At 39.2% G+C, this 21756-nt stretch overlaps 1 protein-coding gene across 1 annotated transcript in view; it reads right to left on the bottom strand.

Moving 5' to 3' along the window:
- F8 (coagulation factor VIII) overlaps nucleotides 1–21756 on the bottom strand; it is a 121996-nt gene that overhangs the window by 46865 nt on the left and 53375 nt on the right. The window contains exons 13-15 of the mRNA XM_027099677.1: nucleotides 20450–20659; nucleotides 6575–9671; nucleotides 996–1149 (exon numbers count right to left, since the gene is read on the bottom strand). Coding sequence (XP_026955478.1) covers nucleotides 996–1149; nucleotides 6575–9671; nucleotides 20450–20659 — 3461 coding nt within the window. The remainder of the gene's footprint in view (nucleotides 1–995; nucleotides 1150–6574; nucleotides 9672–20449; nucleotides 20660–21756) is intronic.

A 21756-nucleotide genomic window follows, 5' to 3' on the forward strand; every position in this document is an offset into this window, starting at 1 on the left:
ATATATATATATATATATATATATATATGTGTGTGTGTGTGTGTGTGTGTGTGTAGGAAGTGTTTTTAATGACATAAGAAATGTTTATGACATATTTATTTAGAAAAGAAGGATGATCCATTGTGTAATTTTGAATACATAGGAAAAACATAAGAACATACAACAAAATGATAATTATGGTATTATTTTTCAACTTCCTTATTTTCTATACTTTAAACTTTTTCAAAAGTGAGAATACATTATTTTTATTTAAAAAAATTATTGGAGTATAGTTGATTTACAATGTTGTGTTCGTTTCAAGTGTACAGCATAGTGAATCAGTTATACATATACATGTATCCACTCTTTTTCTTTTTTTTTTTGCAGTACGCGGGCCTCTCACTGTTGTGGCCTCTCCCGTTGCAGAGTACAGGCTCCAGACGCGCAGGCTCAGCGGCCATGGCTCACGGGCCCAGACGCTCCACGGCATGTGGGATCTTCCGGGACCGGGGCACGAACCCATGTGCCCTGCATCGGCAGGCGGACTCTCAACCACTGCGCCACCAGGGAAGCCCTATCCACTCTTTTTTAGATTCTTTTCCCATATAGGTCATTACAGAGTATTGAGTGGAGTTCCCTGTGCTATACAGCAGGTTCTTACTAGTTATCTATTTTATATATAGTAGTGTGTATATGTCAGTCCTGATCTCCCAATGTATCCCTCCCTCCCCCCTTCCCCCTTGGTAACCATAAGTTTTGTTTTCTACAACTGTGACTCTATTTGTTTTGTAAATAAATTCATTTGTACCCTTTTTAAAGATTTCATATATAAGCGATATCTTATGATATTTCTCTTTCTCTGTCTGACTTCACTCAGTATGACAATGTCTAGATCCATCCATGTTGCTACAAATGGCATTATTTCATTCTTTTTTATGGCCATTATTTTTAGAATCAGAAATCTAAAATACACACACGGGATTAATTTTCTTGTAATTTCATTGTCCTCAACTTACCATGATGTTGTCTTCGACTTCTGCTCTTATATATGGTCCCAAGAGTCCCAAATGTTCATTTAGTTCTCCGCGGTATAAGGGCTGAGTAAAGGAGCCATCAGCATATTCCTCAAATACCACCTTTTTGAACTGAGGGACACCTCCATTCTCAGCTCTGGAGAAAAAAGCAGAGGAAAAGCAATATCCTCATGGACCAGGTGGGTAGAAATGCCTCACATTGTTGTGTTCCCTGTATTTGAGATACATTTGGTAGAATTGATGATGAATTGGAAATGTAATGGAGAAGGGAGGGAGAAAGAGGGATTAGAGATAACCTCCCGGTTTCTGATTTGGGCAAATGGATGGATGGTGATGCAGTTCACTGAGATGGAGAACCCTATAAGGGTAGGTTGCTGTATACAGTTTTGGACACATGGGGTATCTATGGGAATTATATTGGGAAATACATGGAGACTGGGAGTTCACAAAAGAGGTCTACATGAAGATTATCTATATTTAGACGGTAACAAAATCATGGAAGTGGCTTATCAAAGCCAATAGTCAATTTTATGTCCTCATCTTACTCAACATGTAAGCAACATTTTGCATAGTTAACCACTCCATCCTCCTTGACATACTCTCTCCAGGCTTCTCTAGTATATAAGATCCATGAAAGCAGCGGGATTTGTCTGTTTTGTCCACTGTTGTACTCCCAGCAGCTGGAACAAGTGCCTGCCACATAGTAGGTGCTCAAAAAAGATTTGTTGAACATTGAATGGATGTAGGGTTTATAAACATACTCTAAATATGAGAGCCTCAGTGTTCAGTCCTTGGACCACTTTTCTTTGCTTTTTAAAAATTCTGTAAAAACTGTGAACTAAAACTATACAATAAAGTGCATAAAACATAAATGCTTTTGACACAAAAAATGCAACCACCACTAAGATCAAGAACTTTGCCAGCAGCCCAGAAGACTCACTGTTATCTGCCTTTTCAATCACATCCTCTCCCTTCCCACTAAGTGTAACCCCCATTCTGATGTTTATAATTATTTATTTGATTTTGTTCATAACCGTACCACTTATGTATACATACCTAAAGAATATAGCTTAGTTTTGCCTATTTTTGAAGTATGCAAATGGAACCATACTGCATACATTCTTTTGTTTGTGATATTTTTTACTCAGCATTATGGTTGTGATTCGTCTATGTTGTTGTGTGTAGCTATAGTTTGTTCATTCCTATTGCTGTATAGTATTCCATTGTGTGAATATAATGCAATCATGTGCATTTGAGTAATTTTTGGTGCTTATACATAGTCCTGCTATGAACCTTCCTATGAATTTCTGCTGGGCACATCTAGGAGTGGAACTGCACCATTTTCCATTTTCATCAGCAATGTATGAGAGTTCCATTTGCTCCAAATCTTCACAAACACTTGACATTGACTGTGTTTTTACATTTTTGGCCATTCTAGTGGTTGCATAGCAGTGTCTCTGTGGTTTTATTTTGCATTTCCCTGATTAATAATGAGGTTAATTTCTTATGGGTAGTAGCCATTTGGATTTCCTCTTGTGGAATTGCCTATCCAAGTTTGTTTCCTTCTTTTTTGTACCAATTTTTCTATTGGATAATCAGCCTTTTTTTCTTATTGATTCAAAGGAGTACTCTATACATTCTTGATATGAGTCTTCGTTGGCCTTTTGTGCTGCAAACATCTTCCCTTCTGTGGCTATTTTTTCATTCTCTTTTTGTTATCTTTGGATGAGCATAAAGTCATAATTTTAATGTAGTGAAATTTATTTAAAAATTCTTCATGGTTAGTGCTTTTTGTATCTTGATATCAATTCTCTTTCTTTTCCTACCCTGAAGTTATTAAGATATTCTTTTACTTTTTTTCTTTCTAAGAGATTTAAGGTTTTATATTTATGTTTAGACTTGTAACCCACTGTTAGTGGATTTTTGTGTATAGTGCGAGTTAGGGATCCAGTTTAATGTATTTCCATATGGATATCAAAAAATTTCAGCACATTTATTGAAAACTGCTCTTCTGTGACACCTTTTCCATAAATCAAATGCCTATAAATGTGTGAGTCTAGTTTTGGATTTTCTGTTCTCTTTCACTGACCTATTTGTTTACTCCTAAGCCAATTATCACATTACTATAGCTTTAAAATAAGTCTCAATGTGTTATACAGCAATTCCTCCTATCTTGTTCCTTTTCCTCAAGAGGGTCTTGGCTATTCTTGGTGCTTTGCATTTTCTTAGTAACTTTAAAATCAGGCTTGTTGAGTTCTGCAAGAGAAAATACTTGTTGAGATTTTCACATAGGTTGTGCCGAATCTATAGATCGGTTTGGGGATAGTTTACATTTTCACAATATCGCATTTTCCAGTACATGTACATGGTATATCTTGGCATCTACTTAGGTCTTCTTTAAAGTTTCCCAATAAATTTCCATAGGTTTTTCCATAGAGGTCTTGAAAAATTTTTGTCATACTTATTTCTACGTACTTGTTACTATTTCATTCCATTGTAAATGACATGTTCTTTTAATTTCATTTTCTATCTGTCTGCTGCTACTATATCGATATACAATAGATTTTGTATATTGATTTTCAATTCTACAAACCTGCTAACCTTCCTAGTTAATTCTAATCACTTATTTGTAAACATTTTTTATATGTATAAAATCATATCATCCGTACTCAAGGACAGTTTTCTTTCTTTCTTTTCAACCTTTATACCTTTTATATGTGTTTACTGCTTGAGGGTTCAGTACAGTATTGAACAGAAGTGATGATAATGATTGAGAATTTATCTATTTCTCTATTTAAGTCTGTCAAGTTTTGCTTTATGTATTTTAAGACTATATTATTAGGTTCATAGTAGTTTAGGAATGTATGGCTGCCTATTGAATTGACTGTTTTATTATTATAACATTTCCTCCTTATCTCTACAAACCTCTTGCTTTAAAGTTTCCTTTCTACTTAACTGAGTACTTAGATTTTTAAAAAATATTTATTTATTTATTTGGTTGCACTGGGTCTTAGTTGCAGTTCGCTGGCTCCTTAGTTGCGGCATGTGGACTCCTTAGTTGTGGTTTCTTGCTTATTTTTCTTGTTTTATTTCATACCCAGTATCTTTGTGTGCTAGAAGTTGTATCTGGAATATTTGTGAAAATAACTTGAGGCCTAGAATGTTGGTTTCTTATACTAGAGAGGTTTTATGTATTCTTCAGCCAAGATGTCTGCAGGCACTGCCAATCCAAGACATGCTTAAATTTTGATCAAGAATAGAGATTTCATGGACAACACAGATGACAGAAAACTGGGCTGTAAGTCAACGAAGTGCAAGTTAACTGGTTTACCATTACTTTGAGGATGTAGCCCTTTGGGGACCTAGCATAAAGTGGGCACGGTTTACATCTACTTTTACTCCCTTATCATCCCATCAAGTCTTATTTGAATGCTATTAATAAGCTCATAACTCCTAAATTTATATCTTTAGCACAGACCTCTTCCTTGGATTCCAGACTCATATATCTAACTGCCTACTCAACATCTCAACTTGGGGACTTCCCTGGTGGTCCAGTGGTAAAGAATCCACCTTCCAATGCAGGGGACGTGGGTTCGATCCCTGGTCGGGGAACTAAGATCCCACATGCCACGGGGCAACTAAGCCCATGTGCCACAACTACTGAGCTCGCAAGCCTCAACTAGAGACCCCATGTGCCACAAACTACAGAGCCCACGTGCCCTGGAGCCAGCATGCCACAACTAGAGAGAAGCCCGCACGCCACAACGAAGAGCTCATGCGCTGCAATGAAAAGATCCTGCATGCCTCAATGAAGATCCCTCGTGCCGCAACTAAGACCCAATGCAGCCAAAAAAATTAAAAGAAATTTTTAAAAAACACAACTTGGATCTCTAATAGGCATCTCAAATTAAATATGTACAAAACAGACCCTTGAGTGTTTCCTCAAATAAATCTGTTCTGCTTCAAGCCTTCCACATCTCATTAAATGTCACTATCATCCACCTAGTTGCTCAGGACAAAACCCGAAAATCTTCTTTGAGTCTTCTCTCACCATTCCTCTCCATACTCAATCTAACAGCAAGCCCTCTCTGCTTATCTTTAAATTATAATCAACATCCTTACATTCCTTTTGATTTTTACCACCACTACCCTGTTCTAATCAATAGCTTGATCAGTGCTGGTGAGACTAATCTGGTGGAGAGTGAGAAACTGATGATGTAAGAGAGAACAAGGGACTTGCTGAAGCAACATTTTTTATGAAGGGAGAAAGGATGGGATCAAGTGCAAAACTGGACAGTATATTGGTACAGATGTCAGTAAATGTGGTGTTGGAAGTCTGTGGAGTTCAGTGCAAAGCATCAGCTAGGAGTGAGAAGGGGTGTTGGAGAATGGGCAAAACGTGTTGGAGACTTAGGGAAAAAGCAGAAAATGTAAGATAGAGGTCCAGGAGAGCAGGAAATATTCTACGGTTGCTGTGCAGCAATAAGGGCTCATTTGAGGTAGAAAGCAAGGCTGGGAAGTGACAATGACTAATGAAGAGGGATAGCATCTACCCTTCCTCTAGGTCCTATATTATCTGACCACTGCTCATCTCTGCCACCTCATCTCCCTACCCCTGCACACACTTCCTTACTGTACTACATTCATGTTGGTCCTTTTTTGTTCCTCAAACATGCTAAACTTGTTTCATTCTCAGGGCCTTTGCATTTCCTGTTCCCTCTACTGGAAATGTCTTCTCTCAGACCTCTGTTAGCTGACCTCTTATCATCATTTAGGTCTCAACTCCACAAAGAGAATTTCTCTGACCGTTACAGCTAAAGTAACACCCCCGTCACTCTACCATATTATTCAAGTCTACCTTTTGAACGGCACCAAGATTCCCCTATTTAGTTTTCTACTAATTTATTGTCCCTTGCTCTCCCAGGTAGAATGTAGGCTCCTACTTTGCTGCACTCCAGTGTCTATGCAAGTGTCTGGCATATAATAGGTGCTCAATAAATATTGGTTGACTGATTGACTCTCCTTATGTTTATCTTCCAAATGTCTCTGTGCTTTCTCTCCCCTGCCCAACCTCCCTCTGCTCCCCTAACAATCAAATCCTCCCACTTTGCCCTCTGGATCCCCAGTACTATGGAAAACAACTTTCCCTGCATCCTCAATCTCTTTACCACACACTTCACTGCTTCCTCCTGCCTCTATCAGGGCTCTCTCAGGAGACTAAACCTTACCCTGCAGCTCATAGGGCTGATAGGTGAGGCTGACTTTCTTCCTGCTCCCCATGGCTGTTTCTGACCCCCTACCCTTTTGTAGACCCCTCTTCTTCACCATCCCACCAGAGTGAGTTTCATGCCATCTGGGTTTACCATCCCGTAACTCTCATTGTTAGTGTCATCATCTAATCTCCCATTTGCTCCTCAGCTTCATCTAGACTTTGCCATCTGGTTCTCAGTTTCCTCAATCTTTGGAGTCTCACTGCTGGTTGTGCCTTTCCTATTGTTTCAGCACCTGGTAAAATCAAAGGTCACAACAGTAGGACAAAGGAATAATCAATGTACCCATACCTGTTTCTTAGTGCATGGGGGGATCTATTCATCCCATAATCCCAGAGCCGCTCCACTGCAGCAATAAAATAGTGTCGCGTTCTCTTTTGAAAGCTGCGGGGGTCCTGATTTTCACCCTCATCATAAATGTCAAAATCTTCTCTCTTCGTATCAAGTGAGAAAGTATCATCATAGTCACTTTTGTCTTCCTCTGGCTGAAAAGTAGGAAGGGTTATTTCCCTTTGATGGCGTTTCAAGACTGTTGGATTTTGAGACCACAACCTTCCAGTCCCTCCTTGCTTTACCCAGGTGGCTTCTCTTTGGGTCTTATCTTGTACTTCATTTATTGCTGCTATTGAATGATTGTTTTCACAAGGGTCCAGGGGCAAAATGATGTCTTTTGTCTTAAAAGCTCTGTGTTTTTGTGACTTCTCTAGGGATTTCTCTTCTCTTGGTATCAGGGTAGCATATTGGTTATCCCAAGCAAGGGGACCCAGCAGCTTGGGGGGAGTATTTTCAGAGCTTTCTGTTGCCCATTTCAGAAAGGACACTTTTCCAGGTCTATTTACTTTATTCAGTTTAACAAGTCCCTGTGTTTTCTGAAGGAATATCTCTTCCCTGAGATCCAGGTGGGCAGGAGAACCATTGCTAGTTTTTGTATGGAAAAAGTCTTCCTGATGAACAACTTTGCCAGATGCTTCAGGCAATCCTGGTTTCAAGAGAACAGTGTTCTCAAGTTTCTTGTACATGAGTAAGTTTGTGGCCCGCTTCCCTAGGGCGCTGATATTTCTTTGACCTCCAATTACTTCCAAGGTTAGGAAGGCTAAAGAAAGGTTATTTCTCTTGGCTCCTTGTAAGAAATGACTGCTTTCTTGGACCCCAGAACTCCTTTCCACAAAGCTATAACTACAGGCGGATGCTGGAGGATGAGAAGAGTTGTCTTGGGATGGAATCTTGGTCACATCTGTAGGTCTAATTGATGGGAATACTGATACCTGTGCAATGGGTAATGCAGAGCCATTTGTTTGAATGTCATGACTCCTCATAGAACAATCTGATAAGAATGACTGAATAATGGCCCTTTTCTCCTTCCTGTTGTACTCTATCTGTGTGACGGTGCCCTGGGTCAAATATTTCATGTTTTTGGACCACTGAGTTGAGGTGTCATTCAAAGTTACCCCCCTTTCAAGCTTTGTTTCTTCCAGTGGGAGTCTGAATGGTTTCAAATCCCGCTCATCACGCTGAGGCATAGCCTCCTGCTGGCTTGGAATAGGAGACATCTTCGTGGTGCTTGGGTATTTACCTAGTGTTTTCTTTGTTTGATTTCCCAAGTCTTCCAAGTTTGCTTCCTCCCTTCTTTTTGAGAAATGGGCCATGTGAATCCCTGCTCTTTTTGCTGAGCCATTCAATGACCTGGTGTCTTGAAGTACTGGAGAATATGTCTCCTCATCTAAACCTTCTACATTTTGCTTAGTGCTTAGTGAAAAAAGGTTCTTCAGAAAATTCTTAGTTCCAGTCACTGTATACACCTGAGGCAAAACTACATTCTCTTGGATTAATTTTTCTTTCCTTTCTATCTCTTCCTGAGACTTTTTTTCTTGACTCTGTGTATCATTTTCTTGGACATTAGCCAAGTTAGTAAGAAATACGTTCTTGCTATTTGGAAAAATCATCGCTTTAAGACCTGTGCCCTTGCTAAATTCATCCTCTCCTACTACCACCTTATTCTTCTCTGACAAGAAATTCTGATCTTTCACAGATTTTTCTGATCCCGAAGATGTTAATTGCTTTGGATTGGGCCTTTGCCCAGAACTTAAGGAGTTCTTGCCATGGGTCCTTTTTATCCAATTTGTTGAATCTGGCAAGAACAGAGTCTTGAAGAACGATGTATCTGGATATTCTGCATCTAGTGGCACAGAGCCTTCTTTGTTTTGGTGGATCATTTCCATATTTTTTGACGAATTAGTTTTATTTGACACATGATTTAGTCCCAAAGCTGTAGTATTTTTGTCCATAAACATTTCATCATGAATTAAGGAAGTTACTTCTTGAAACTCAGTATTACTTTCTAACATAATATCTTGCAAGACTGATGTACTATTATCAATTAATAATGCTGGGTCATCAATGTGAGTCTTTGTATTAGTTGTTGAGTTAACTGGTGCCTTGTTTGTCTTTACTAAAGAGATATTAACTTGAAATAAAGCATCATCTTTGGTCAATGAAGCAGGTCCACGAACTCTTTCCTCTTTAAATAACCTATCACTCTCCACTGATAATACATTTTCTCCCAGTGAACTTTCTTGACTATTTGTTAAAACTGCTTCTAATGACTTGGAATCATTATCTTCTTTACTCAAGCCCAAAGGTACACCAGACCCAATAAAGTGAGATGAATTTTTGCCAAATACATTGGCACCTAATTGACTACTAAAATTAACTGGCATATTTGGGGGTCCTAAGGAACCTGTCTTTTCAGTACCTGCTGACAACTTGTCTGATGGAATTGTTGGTGGAGTCATTAGGTTGTTCGATGAACTAGAAATTTTAAAATCAAGTTTCTTCAACTCTACTGTTGTTATAGTTGTCCCCAAATTCTCATTCAATCTTAACGGCAGCTCTGGCTCAGGCGTAGATACTCTTTTCCCACTGTGATGGAGCTCTGGTGTGAGATGTGCCACTTCAGACGGGCGCTTGTTTCTTTCTATTGCTCTAGGTAAATGATCATTAGACTTATTTCTGGCTTCTTGGAGATCAGATAAGGATAATCCATGTGGAGTAGGATTCTGTCCCAAGAGCACCAGCAAATCACTAGAGGAGACACTTTGTTCTTTAAGCAGCTGCATTCTCTCTCCAGACTGAGGGTCAGTCTTCTCCACATCATTTTCTGGAGTTGTGGTGGCTTTGAATTGCATTTGCCTAGTGCTAGGGTGCCTTGAATTCTGGGAGAAGCTTCTGGGTTCAATGACATTGTTTTCATTCAGCAAGAAGGTTGGAATATCTTCATATGTGTCCTCATAATAATCACCAGTGTTCCTGTCACAACTATAAACCTTCAGTAAGGCTGTCATGCCTCTGTTCCGAAAGTCTGAGTTGTGGCACCCCAGAACCCACAGACCTGGAGATGAGGAAGAATAAGACTCTGGTTACTCATAACCCAGGTCCCAAGCAAGATCTGTGTTAGAGGTTCTCTTCTATTCCCAGATAAATGAAAAAATACTACTCAGTACCATTATATAGTAGGTTGTTAGGTTAAGTCCCTGACACATGGAACAGTAGTACAACAATGGTAGTAAAAGTGGTTTTGCATTGCTGCTGTTGTGGTATATCTGTTTGTGACCACAAGAAAGGGCTGCGATTTAAAATGAATATATATATATATATATATATATATGGATAAAAATGGAGAAATGTAATTATACACAATAGTGGAGAGTCTTACTAGTCACACAGAACTCTTTGGTGACAAGGGAGCAGGACTTAGGTTTAGGATACAAATAACATAAAATCCCACCACAGTTCTAGCAATATTAATTTCTACTATGAACAGGATTATCTGAGTAAAAGAATTTCATGGTGGTAAAGTATATGCATAAACATAAATGAAAACAAATACACCTTTACTAAGCTATCCATCAGGTACCTGAACAGTCTCATCAAGTCACAATATTTGCAAGCAAAATCTTAACTGAATACAGCTTTTCCTCAAAGAGAAAACTTTTCTCAAAGTATATTTCCACAGAGCCCTATGAGACAATGGGATGCCCATGGAAAAGGTTCCTGTGGTCAAACATTCTGGAATTAATGCACACTGCAATCTATGTGCATCCAGATAATCACTCGAATGGGAAATGAGAATAAAGAGATTTTCTAATATACAAGGATTCAGAATATCTACCTCTAATTCAGCCATTCTCAGGAAGTGATTAGAGAATGTCTTCTACCAAAATAAAGGAGTATATTAAAAAATACGAAGACATGGGATACAAAAACCCAATTTCATGATATTTAAAGCATATTTTTGATGGTATAAAACCATATTGGTTCAGAGTAGACCAGAACTGGAGCTGAAATGAGTAATTTAAATAAGGTTTTTCACTTTAAAAATTCCACTGTTATAACTTAGATAAATCTAATACTTCCTTTTCCTGAGGAAGACAGTAATTGGTTGAGAAAAGGGGAAATGAAACTCCATAAACAGGTCTAGAATGATATCCACCATACTCTGAGAAGGGCCTGGGATTGGGAATAGTGATCAAGAGGAACTTTAGTTATATCTGTACTGGTTGAATTTTTGTAAGGAGAACATATTTTTGTATTACATGTGTGAATAAAAATAAATTAAAACATTATAGTAATTAATTAATAAATTTCAATCCAAGAGCTTAAAGAAGAGTTGATTCTGATTAAAACTCAATAAAATAAATAACCAAATAAAAATAAGAAATTCCACACATATAAAATTTGAAATAAGGAAGGAGATATAACCACAGATGCAAAGAAAATTAACTTATATTTCCCTCGGAGACACCTCAGCTGCCAATCTCCCACTCCAACTTCCGAAACAGGCATAAGACGCCTGGCCAAGTTTGAGATTTGATCAGCACTACAACTATACGGACCTGCCTCCAACGTCAGTGATATAACTGGGGCTTTCAATGAACTAACTAATTTTTTAGGCTGATGTTCAATCCTGGAGCTAGTTCCTATCAACGTAACCGAGAGAGACAGAGCCCAGCTGATCACAAGTGGGTAGGAGCACGCCTCAGGCTTCATTAGGCAAGAGCTCTTTAATGATAGTGCAATATCCCTAGCATGGGATATTAACCAATTGTTTAAAATGCTGATGTTCATCTATATTTAGTGATATAGAAAAACATCAAATACATTATTAAGTGAGGGGAAAAAGATTACAAAACATGATATAATCGCCATTCTACTATCTGTTTCTGTGAGTTCTACTTTTTCTTTTTTTCAAAAAGATTTCCCATAGTAGTGATTCCATACAATATTTTTCTTGGTCTGGCTTATTTCACTTAGCATAATGCCCTCCATTTATCATTATTACAAACTATTGGCTCTATTCCCTGTGTCATAGTATATATCCTTGTAGCTTATTTATTTTATACATAGTAGTTTGTACCTCTTAATCCCCTTTCCCTATCGTGCTCCTCCCCCCTTCCCTCTCTCCACTGGTAACCACTAGTTTGTTCTCTATATCTGTGAGTCCGCTGCTTTTTTGTTATCTTCACTAGTTTGTCGTATTTTTTTAGATTCCACATATAAGTGATATCATACAGTATTTGTCTTTCTCTGTCTCACATATTTCACTTAGCATAATACACTCCAAGTCCATCCATGTTGCTGCAAAGGGCAAAACTTCATTTTTCAATGACTGAGTAGTATTCCATTGTGTATATATATATATATATTCCATTGTATATATGTATGTATGTATGTATGTGTGTATATATGTGTATATATATATATATATATATATATATCCATCTGTTGATGGACACTTAGGTTGGCAATTGTAAATAGTGCTGCTATGAACATTGGGGTACACATCTTTTTTTTCAATTAGAGTTTTCTTTTTTTTTTTTTTGGATATATACCCAGGAGTGGAATTGCTGGGTCATACAGTAGTTCTATTTTTAGTTCTTTGAGAACCCTCCATACTGTTTTCCATGGTGGCTGCACCAATTTGCATTCCCACCAATATTGTGTTAGCCTTTCATTTTTCCACTTCCTTGCCAACATTTGCTATTTGTTGTCTTTTTGATGATGGCCATTCTGACAAGTGTGAGGTGATATCTCATTGCGGTTTTGATTTGCATTTCTCTGATGATTAATGATGGTGAGCACCTTTTCATGTGCCTCTCAGCCATCTGTAAGTCTTCCTTGGAAAAATGTCTATTCAGGCTTTCTGACCATTCTTTAAATTGGGTTGTTTGTTTTTTTGATGTTGAGTTGTGTGAGCTGTTTACATATTTTGGATATTAACCACTTGTTGGTCATATCATTTGCAAATATTTTCTCCCATTCAGTAAGTTGTCTTTTTATAAAAATATTTATTTATTTGGCTGCATTGGGTCTTAGTTTCAGCATGTGGGATCTTTTGTTGTGGCAGGCGGGCTTCTCTCTAGTTGTGGCGCATGGGCTCTAGAGCACACATGGGGTTAGTTGCCCCGTGGCATGTGGGATCTTAGTTCCCTGACCAGGGATCGAACCCACATCCCCTGCATTGGAAGGCGGATCCTTAACCACTGGACCACCAGGGAAGTCCCAGTAGGTGGTCTTTTTGTTTTTGTTTTGTCGACGGTTTCCTTTGCTGTGCAAAAGCTTTAAGTTTAATTAGGTCCCATTTGTTTATTTTTGCTTTTATCTCCTGTAAGAGACAGATCCAAAAAAATGTTGCTACTATTTATGTCATAGAGTGTCTCATCTATGTTTTTTTCTAGGAGTTTTATCGTATCTGGTCTCACATTTAGGTCTTTAATTTATTTTGAGTCTATTTTCGTATATGGTCTTAGAGAATTTCTAATATCATTCTCTTACATGTATCTGTCCAGTTTTCCCAGCTCTACTTATTGAAGGGACAGTCTTTTCTCCATTGTATATTCTTGCACCCTTCGTTGTAGATTGACCAGAAGTGTGTGGGTTTATTTCTGGGCTCTCTATCGTGTTCCATTGATCTATATTTCTGTTTTTTGTTTTGGCTATTCATTATCTTTTGTGTTTACATATAGATTTAAAAATTTTTTGTTCTAGTTCTGTGAAAAATGCTATTGGTAATTTGATAGGGATTGCATTGGATCTGTAGATTGCCTTGGGTAGTAGAGTCATTTTGACAATATTGATTCTTCCAATCCAAGAACATGGTATATCTTTCCATCTGTTTGTGTCATCTTTGATTTCCTTCATCATCATCTTATAGATTTCTGAGTACAGGTCTTTTGCCTCCTTAAGCAGGTTTATTCCTAGGTATTTTATTCTTTATTATGTGATTGTAAATGGGATTGTTTCCTTAATTTCTCTTTCTGATAGTTTGTTGTTAGTGTATAGAAATGCAACAGATTTTCTGTATATTATTTTTGGACCCTACAACTTTACTGAATTAATTGATGAGCTCTAGTAGTTTTTTGGTGGTGTCTTTAGGATTTTCTATGTATAGTGTCATGTCATCTGCAAATAGTGATAGCAAATAGTGACAAAGAGTGACACCTGTTGGTGGGTGAAGCTGGTCCCAAGGCTAGAGCAGGCTCACTGGAGGGCAGGGCCAGAGTCCAGGGGATTCTGGGGCTGGTGCCTGCCCACTGGTGGGTGAAGCTGGGTCCCAGGGTCTCTGGCTGGGGGTCGCTGGGGGTCCCGGGTCTGGTGCCTGCACACTGGTTTGTGGGGCAGATCCTGTGCCCTCTGGTGGACAGGGCCATGTCCAGGGGCAGCTGTGGGCTCAGGGGATCTTAAGGCAGCCTGTCTGTTGGTGGGTGGGGCTGTGCCCATGCCCAGTTAGTTGCTTGGCATGAGGTGTCTCAGCACTTTTGCCTACAGGCAGGGATGGGTCCTGAGGCTTATAAGCTAGAGGGAGGATTTCACAATGGTGCTTACCAGCACCAGTGTCCTCCTGGTAGAATCAGCTCCCCAAATGGCTGCCACCAGTGTCTGTGTCCCCAGGGTGAGCTGCAGTTGCCTCCTACCTCTCTGGGAGACTCTCCAGATCAGCAGGTAGCTCTGACCCAGGCTCCTATTACTGCTTCTGCCCTGGATCCCGGAGCATGTGAGAGTTTGTGTACGCCCTTTAAGAGTACAGTTTCTACTTCCCACAGCTCTCTGGGACTCTCGGGCGTGAGCCCTGCTGGTCTTCAAAGCCAAATGCTCTGGGGGCTCATTTTCCCAGTATATGACTCACAGGCTATGGAGCCCAACATAGGGTCAGACCCCTCTCTCCTTGGGGAGAACCTCTGCAATGGTACTTATCCTCCTGTTTGTGGATTGTCCACCTGGGTTTATGGAACTTGCCTATATTGCGACTCCACCCCTCCTATCCATCTTGTTTGTTCCTTCTTCATACATTAGTTGTAGAAGATCTTTTCTGGTACATTCCAGTCTTTTCCACTGATGGTTGTTCTGAAAATAGTTGTGATTTGGTGTGCCTGTGAGAGCAGGTGAGCTCAGGGTCTTTCTACTCTTCCATTCATTCATCAATGGACACTTAGGTTGTTTCCATGTTTTGGCTGTTGTGAATAATGTTGCAATAAACATGGGAGTGCAGATATCTCTTCAAGATCCTGATTTCATTTCCTTTGTATGTATACCAGAAGTGGGATTGCTGGATCATAGGGTAGTTCTATTTTTAATTTTTTGAGGAACCTCCATACTGTTCTCCATAATGGCTGCACCAATTTATATTCCCACCAACAATGCACAAGGATGCCCTTTTCTTTCTTTCTTTCTTTCTTTTTAAAAAAATATTTATTTATGTATTTGGCTGTGCTGGGTCTTAGTTGTGGCACACAGGATCTTCATTGTGACATGCGGGATCTTTAGTTGCGGCATGCAGGATCTTTAGTTGCAACATGTGGGATCTTAGTTGTGGCATGCAGGATCTAGTTCCCTGACCAGGGATTGAACCCAGGCCCCCTGCATTGGGAGCATGGAGTCTTAACCACTGGACCACCAGGCAAGTCCCAAGGATTCCCCTTTCTCCACATCTTTGCCAACACTTATTATCATGTGATTTTTTTGATAATAGCCATTTTGACAGGTCTGAGCTGATATCTCACTGTGGTTTTGATTTGCATTTCCCTGATGATTAGCGACATTGAGAACATTTTCATATACCTGTTGGTCACTTGTATGTCTTCTCTGGAAAAATTTAATGGTATTCCATAAATCCTGTAGGCTTTCTTCATTCCTTTTTTTCTCCTCTTGACTGGATAATTTCAAAAGATTTATCTTTGAGTTTGCAGATTGTTTCTTCTGCTTAATCAAGTATGTTGTTGAAGCTCTCTATTGCATTTTTCATTTTGTTCATTATATTCTTTAGCTCCAGGATTTCTGCGTTCATTCCTTCCTTCCTTCCTTCCTTCCTTTCTTCCTTTCTTTCTTTCTTTCCTTTCTTCCTCCCTTCCTGCCTCCCTCCCTCTTTCTCTCTTTCTTTCTTCTGCAGTTCAGCAGCTCCAGTTCCAGGGAGGGCACAACAGCATAGTCTCCATGCAGTTCTGTCAGTTGAGGTCAATGTCAGTGAAGACTGTGGAGGGTCCTTGATGGTCAAGGCTGTGAGTGTCTGTGATGGAAGTAGTGGTGAGGGTTGTTGGCCTCCTAGATGGCAAAGGATGCTGGGGTCCTCTTGATCACCTTTTCACCCGCAGACTGAGGTCCTAGCTGAGGGGATTCTTCTTGGTGCTGTGTCTGGCATGTGAGCACACAGGCCTTGATGGCAGTGCTGGGTTCTGGGACAGAGATGCACATGCATTGATGGTGGTGCCAGTGTTTGGGGTGCAGGTGCTCAGAGTGACAGTGTAGTTCATGGTTCCTGAGCTTGGAGTGTGAGCACATCTTCTGTAGTGGTGCCAGTTTCAAAGGCACAGGCATGCACAGATCGCCAATGAAGCTGGGGTCCACATTCTCTTAAGGCATGCCACATCAGCTCAGGTCCTGGTGGGTGGGGTGCAGTGGTGTCTTGGTGCTTGGAGGGGCAAGGTAGAGCAGCAACATGGGCCCCAGGGATGATGGGGTCCTCAGGCTCTGAGTTGCAAGCACACCAGCAACTCAAGCCCTGAAGATGGTGGGTGCTGGGGGAGGCCTAAGCCCTGAGGGGAGGATGCAGCTCCTCCTCTGGGGGGAAGGCAGCGGCTTGGACTCTAAGCAGGTCCATCAGGTGGTGAAGGCTGCTGGTGTTCCTGGTGGTGACAAGAGGTGTTACAGTTCTCCTGTTGTCCTTTCCCCCATGGGAAGAAATCCCTTAGAGGGGATCCCCTTTGGCACCAAGCTGCTTCAGACTGAGGGACAGAATGACACAAGTCAAATTTTTGATACGCTCTTCTATTTGGCCATCCTCATCTTTGTGCTCCACAGTGTTTCTGATACTTCTTCATTCTGTTCTAGATTTGTCCAAGAGCTATTTTCATTGGTATGTACACAGTGCAAATATTATTCACAATTTCAGGAGAAATGAAGACTTTTTAGACAAGCAAAACCTGATAAAATTAATTAACCAGCAGACGTGCACTATAAGTGTTAAGGAGATACACTATAAATGTAAGCGCATAGATAGGTTGAAAGTACCAGAATGGAAACAGTATATACCACACAAACATTAACCAAAATAAAGGTGATTGAGGCACATAAATTTCAGAAAAAGCAGATATTATGGCAACAAGTACTACTTCAGAAAAAGAAGGACATTTCACAATGATAACATGGTTAATTTAACAGGAGTACATAACAATCTTAAATTTGTAAGCACCTGATTTTATTTTGCCTCATTTATTTTGAAACAACAAACCCAACAATTACAGGTAGAGCTCTTAACATAGTTCTCTCAGTAACTGTAAGAAGCAGACAAAACATCAGCAAACTTATAAGGATTTTAACAAAATGATAAAGCAACTTGACATACATGGAACAGTCCACCTAACTGCAAAGACACATTCATCTTAAGTTCCAACGAGCCATTAGCCAAAGGAAACCATATGCTGGGCATAAAGCAAGTCTCAGCACATTTCAAAGAACTGAAATCATGTAGAGTATATGTTATATGACCACAGCGAAGTAAAAATACGAAATAAGCAACAGAAAACTAGAAAATACCCATATGTTTAGGAATTTAGTAAACCAGTTTTAATAATTATGAATAAAAGAAGTCACAATGGATATTAGAAAATATTTCTAATATTTTAATATAATTGATAATAAAAATGACTCATCAAAACTTCTGATATGTGGGATTTTTCCCTGCTCTTACCAGTTTTATTCAAAATTAAGGCACAGAAAAAAAGAATTAAAAGGCATAAGTGTTGGAAAGGAAAAGCTGAAACTGTCAATATTTGCAACAATTTGATTGTGTACAAGAAAATCTTATGGGACTTTATAAAATAACTGCCAGGTCTTACAGTGAATTTAGCAAGGCTGCAAGATACAAGGTCAATATACAACAATTAATTGTATGTCTTTTGTGTATATGTTCCAGCAAAACGTTATTTACAGAAACAGGTGACCAACCTGCTCACTAGTTTCTTTTTTTATTGAGATATAATTGATAGATACCACTGTGTAAGTTTAACCTTTACAGTGTATTGATTTGATACATTTATATATTGCAATATGGATCACCATCATAGTGGTAGCTATGTGCCTTTATCACATCACATAATTATCATCTTTTTGTGGTGATATGCGGTTAAAGCAGGGTGTAAAGTGAGCTGCAAGAATGATGTACTGATAGGGAATTCCCTGGCGGCGCAGTGGTTAAGAATCCACCTGCCAATGCCGGGGACACGGGTTTGAGCCCTGGTCCGGGAAGACCCCACGTGCCGCGGAGCAACTAAGCCCATGCACCACAACTACTGAAGCCCGCGCACCTGGAGCCCGTGCTCTGCAACAAGAGAAGCCACCGCACACCGCAACGAAGAGTAGTCCCCATTCGCCGCAACTAGAGAAAGCCCGCACGCAGCAACGGAAGACCCAATGCAGCCGAAAATAAATAAATTTTTAAAAATAAATAAATAAAAATTTTAAAAAAAGAATGATGCACTGACACATACCACAACGTGGATGACTCTGGCTGAGTGACAATTATGCCAAGTGAAATAAGCCAGACACAAAAGGACAAATAAAAGGGATCAGACTTTTCCCTCAAGACACATAAAGCAGAGTTTTAATTTGTCTTTAGAATTTAAGTGATCACCAAAGTAGTTTAAAAGCTTCTCAAAATATTGATATTTTAAATATCTTTCTCTGCCTACACACAGACACACACACAGACACACACACACACACACACACACTTTCTTTCTTTGGTTTCGACAATTACAACCATATTATGCATACTGTTTTATAATATTTTTGCAGGTATTTAATTCATTCATTCATCGAAAAAACGTTTATTAAGCGTCTACTATAGGCCAGGCACTGTAAACATTCGGGATTCAGTGATGAGCAAGATAACAAGGTCCCTGTCCTTAGAGACCTTACAACTTAGCTGGAAAACAGATAACAAAGACATAAACACGAATAAACAAGATACTTTCAGAGGTGTTACTGGAGTTTTGTCAGGTTCTTCACTCACTTCTTACAAAACTGCATTTCTTGAAGTAAGATAAATTTCTGGGTACGAAGGTGAATCTATATTTTTATATGCTGAGATTGGTTTTTATTCCCAAGAAATTTCCCCATGAGAATTTATCTCCAGAAAAGCCATAAGTGTAAGAGAATAACTACAGTGTGTAGGTAGTTTTATGTGCTTCCCTCTGCAGATGATGGGGGTGGGAGGGACAAGGAGCCCTTGTTACTCAGCTGCAACAGTGTGTGTTAGATTTAGGCCGGGCCTCTGTTCCTCCTGTACACTGGGCTGGTGCTCTCAAAAGCAATGAGATATGATCTCACACCAGTCAGAATGGCCATCATCAAAAAATCTAGAAACAATAAATGCTGGAGAGGGTGTGGAGAAAAGGGAACACTCTTGCACTGCTGGTGGGAATGTGAATCGGTACAGCCACTATGGAGAACAGTATGGAGGTTCCTTAAAAAACTACAAATAGAACTACCATATGACCCAGCAATCCCACTACTGGGCATATACCCTGAGAAAACCAAAATCGAAAAAGAGTCACGTACCAAAATGTTCATTGCAGCTCTATTTACAATAGCCAGGAGATGGAAACAACCTAAGTGTCCATCATTGGGTGAATGGATAAAGAAGATGTGGCACATATATACAATGGAATATTACTCAGCCATAAAAAGAAACGAAATTGAGCTATTTGTAATGAGGTGGATAGACCTAGAGTCTGTCATACAGAGTGAAGTAAGTCAGAAAGAGAGAGACAAATACCGTATGCTAACACATATATATGGAATTTAAGAAAATAATGTCATGAAGAACCTAGGGGTAAGACAGGAATAAAGACACAGACCTACTAGAGAATGGACTTGAGGATATGGGGAGGGGGAAGGGTCAGCTGTGACAAAGCGAGAGAGAGGCATGGACATATACACACTACCAAACGTAAAATAGATGGCTAGTGGGAAGCAGCTGCATAGCACAGGGAGATAGCTCAGTGCTTTGTGACCACCTAGAGGGGTGGGATAGGGAGGGTGGGAGGGAGGGAGACGCAAGAGGGAAGAGATATGGGAACATATGTATATGTATAACTGATTCACTTTGTTATAAAGCAGAAACTAACACACCATTGTAAAGCAATTATACCCCAATAAAGATGTTACAAAAGAAAAAAAGCCTTGCGGTAGTTATGGAGGGAGAGAGAGGGCGAGAAGCTGACAGCCACATTCGTCCAGAAGGCTGCACAGTGGTTTGATGTTATGTGTGCAAAAGGAGATAATGATGTACTTCCCAGCAATACCACTGTTCACAAGGCACACGGAAACACGTTTAGTCCCTGCGTGTTAACTGCATGTATAAATGTATATTCACCACTACAGTTTAGTAAACACACTTAAACTTTTGGCTGATGGCAAGTAAAAGCACTTTTTAGAACAAAGACTTTTAACTTAAATACTTGATGTGGTGTTGTCTTTAAAATGCCTTGTAATTACCAAAATCACTTGAACCATTTAGTACCTACCCAAATGTAAGCTAGTGGGCAAAAGAACATGTGAATGGCTAGTGAAGCAAACACCACTGTTAGTAAAAGAATAATATAAATAACTAACCTGGGTTTTCCATTGACATGAAGACAGTTTCTCCTGAGAAGGGGAATAGGGTAAGTGTGTCTTCATAGACCATTTTGTGTTTGAAGGTATATCCAGAGAAAAAGACAGACAGGAAGTCAGTCTGTGCTCCAACACTTAGAATGTACCAGTATGCCACCTCATGCAAACAAACCGACAGTTGCAAGCTATCAAAAACATAGCCATTGATGCCTGTAAAGAGAATGGAAAATAAAAGATTTTAGCAGTACCTGCATGTATTACTTTGGACTGTCATGATCTGATTAGAAATGATTATATGTTATGCCCGTTACCTTATTCCCAAGAAGAGATAACATTATACCTTTCAAAAAAGTAAATTGTTAATACTTGATCAGCTAGGTTCCAATGTCAAAGTGTGGAGAGTCACAGACCATCACAGTACTGATGGATTTAGATGCTGTATGGTGGGCGCAGGCTGATGAGCAGCAGGACGTTTGCATGCTCTCAGAGTATCTCCCTATACACTGCTTATTAGCTGCAAGGAGAAAAATAATAACTACACGGAGGAAAAAACCAGAAAAAAACTCTTGATCTGGTGATCAAAATTAGTATCTGCTAGTGTTCCAAATTCAAGGAAACAGGTATCAAAGAAGCAGGACAACTAGATCCATAACTAGACCCTGAAACAGAGAGAGGAAATGCTACAAAATATAGCACTGATGGATACAACTGGAATATTGGCTACCAATTAGGTAAGGTTATTGTATAAATGTGTTAGATAATGTATTCTATGACTGTTAAATTTTCTGGATTTCATAACTGCACTTTGGTTATATAAGCAAATATCTTTATTCATAGGAAATACACAATGAAGTATTAAGAGATAAAGGGGCACGATATCTACAAGCTATTCTCAAGTTGAAAATAAGTAATAAAAAGTATATATAGAAGAAAGAGAGAATGATAAAGCAAAAATAGCAAAATCTTAAAAATGAGTGAATCTGGATAAAAGGTATATATATATACCCATTAAGGGTATATATATATACCTATATATCTATATATATATACCTATTCTTGCAGCATTTCTGAAAGTTTGAAATTATTTCTAAATAAAAAGTAAGTAAAAGTAACACAGATTTCAATTTATAAACAGAATTGTTTCTGAAAGCCTCTTCCATACATCTATCTGTCCATCCATTCAATAAACATTTGTTTACCTGCAAGGTGGAGGCCCACAAATCCACTAAGCAATGCTCAGACACTAGCTTAGTGCAACTAATTGAGAAGCAAAGTTTCTTGCCCTACAAAGTGTTAAAAGATATTTT

Source organism: Aethalodelphis obliquidens, unplaced genomic scaffold, assembly GCF_003676395.1.
Source record: "Aethalodelphis obliquidens isolate GAN/ISIS:26980383/991018 unplaced genomic scaffold, ASM367639v1 scaffold136, whole genome shotgun sequence".
In the NCBI taxonomy this organism is placed as follows: Eukaryota; Metazoa; Chordata; class Mammalia; order Artiodactyla; family Delphinidae; genus Aethalodelphis; species Aethalodelphis obliquidens.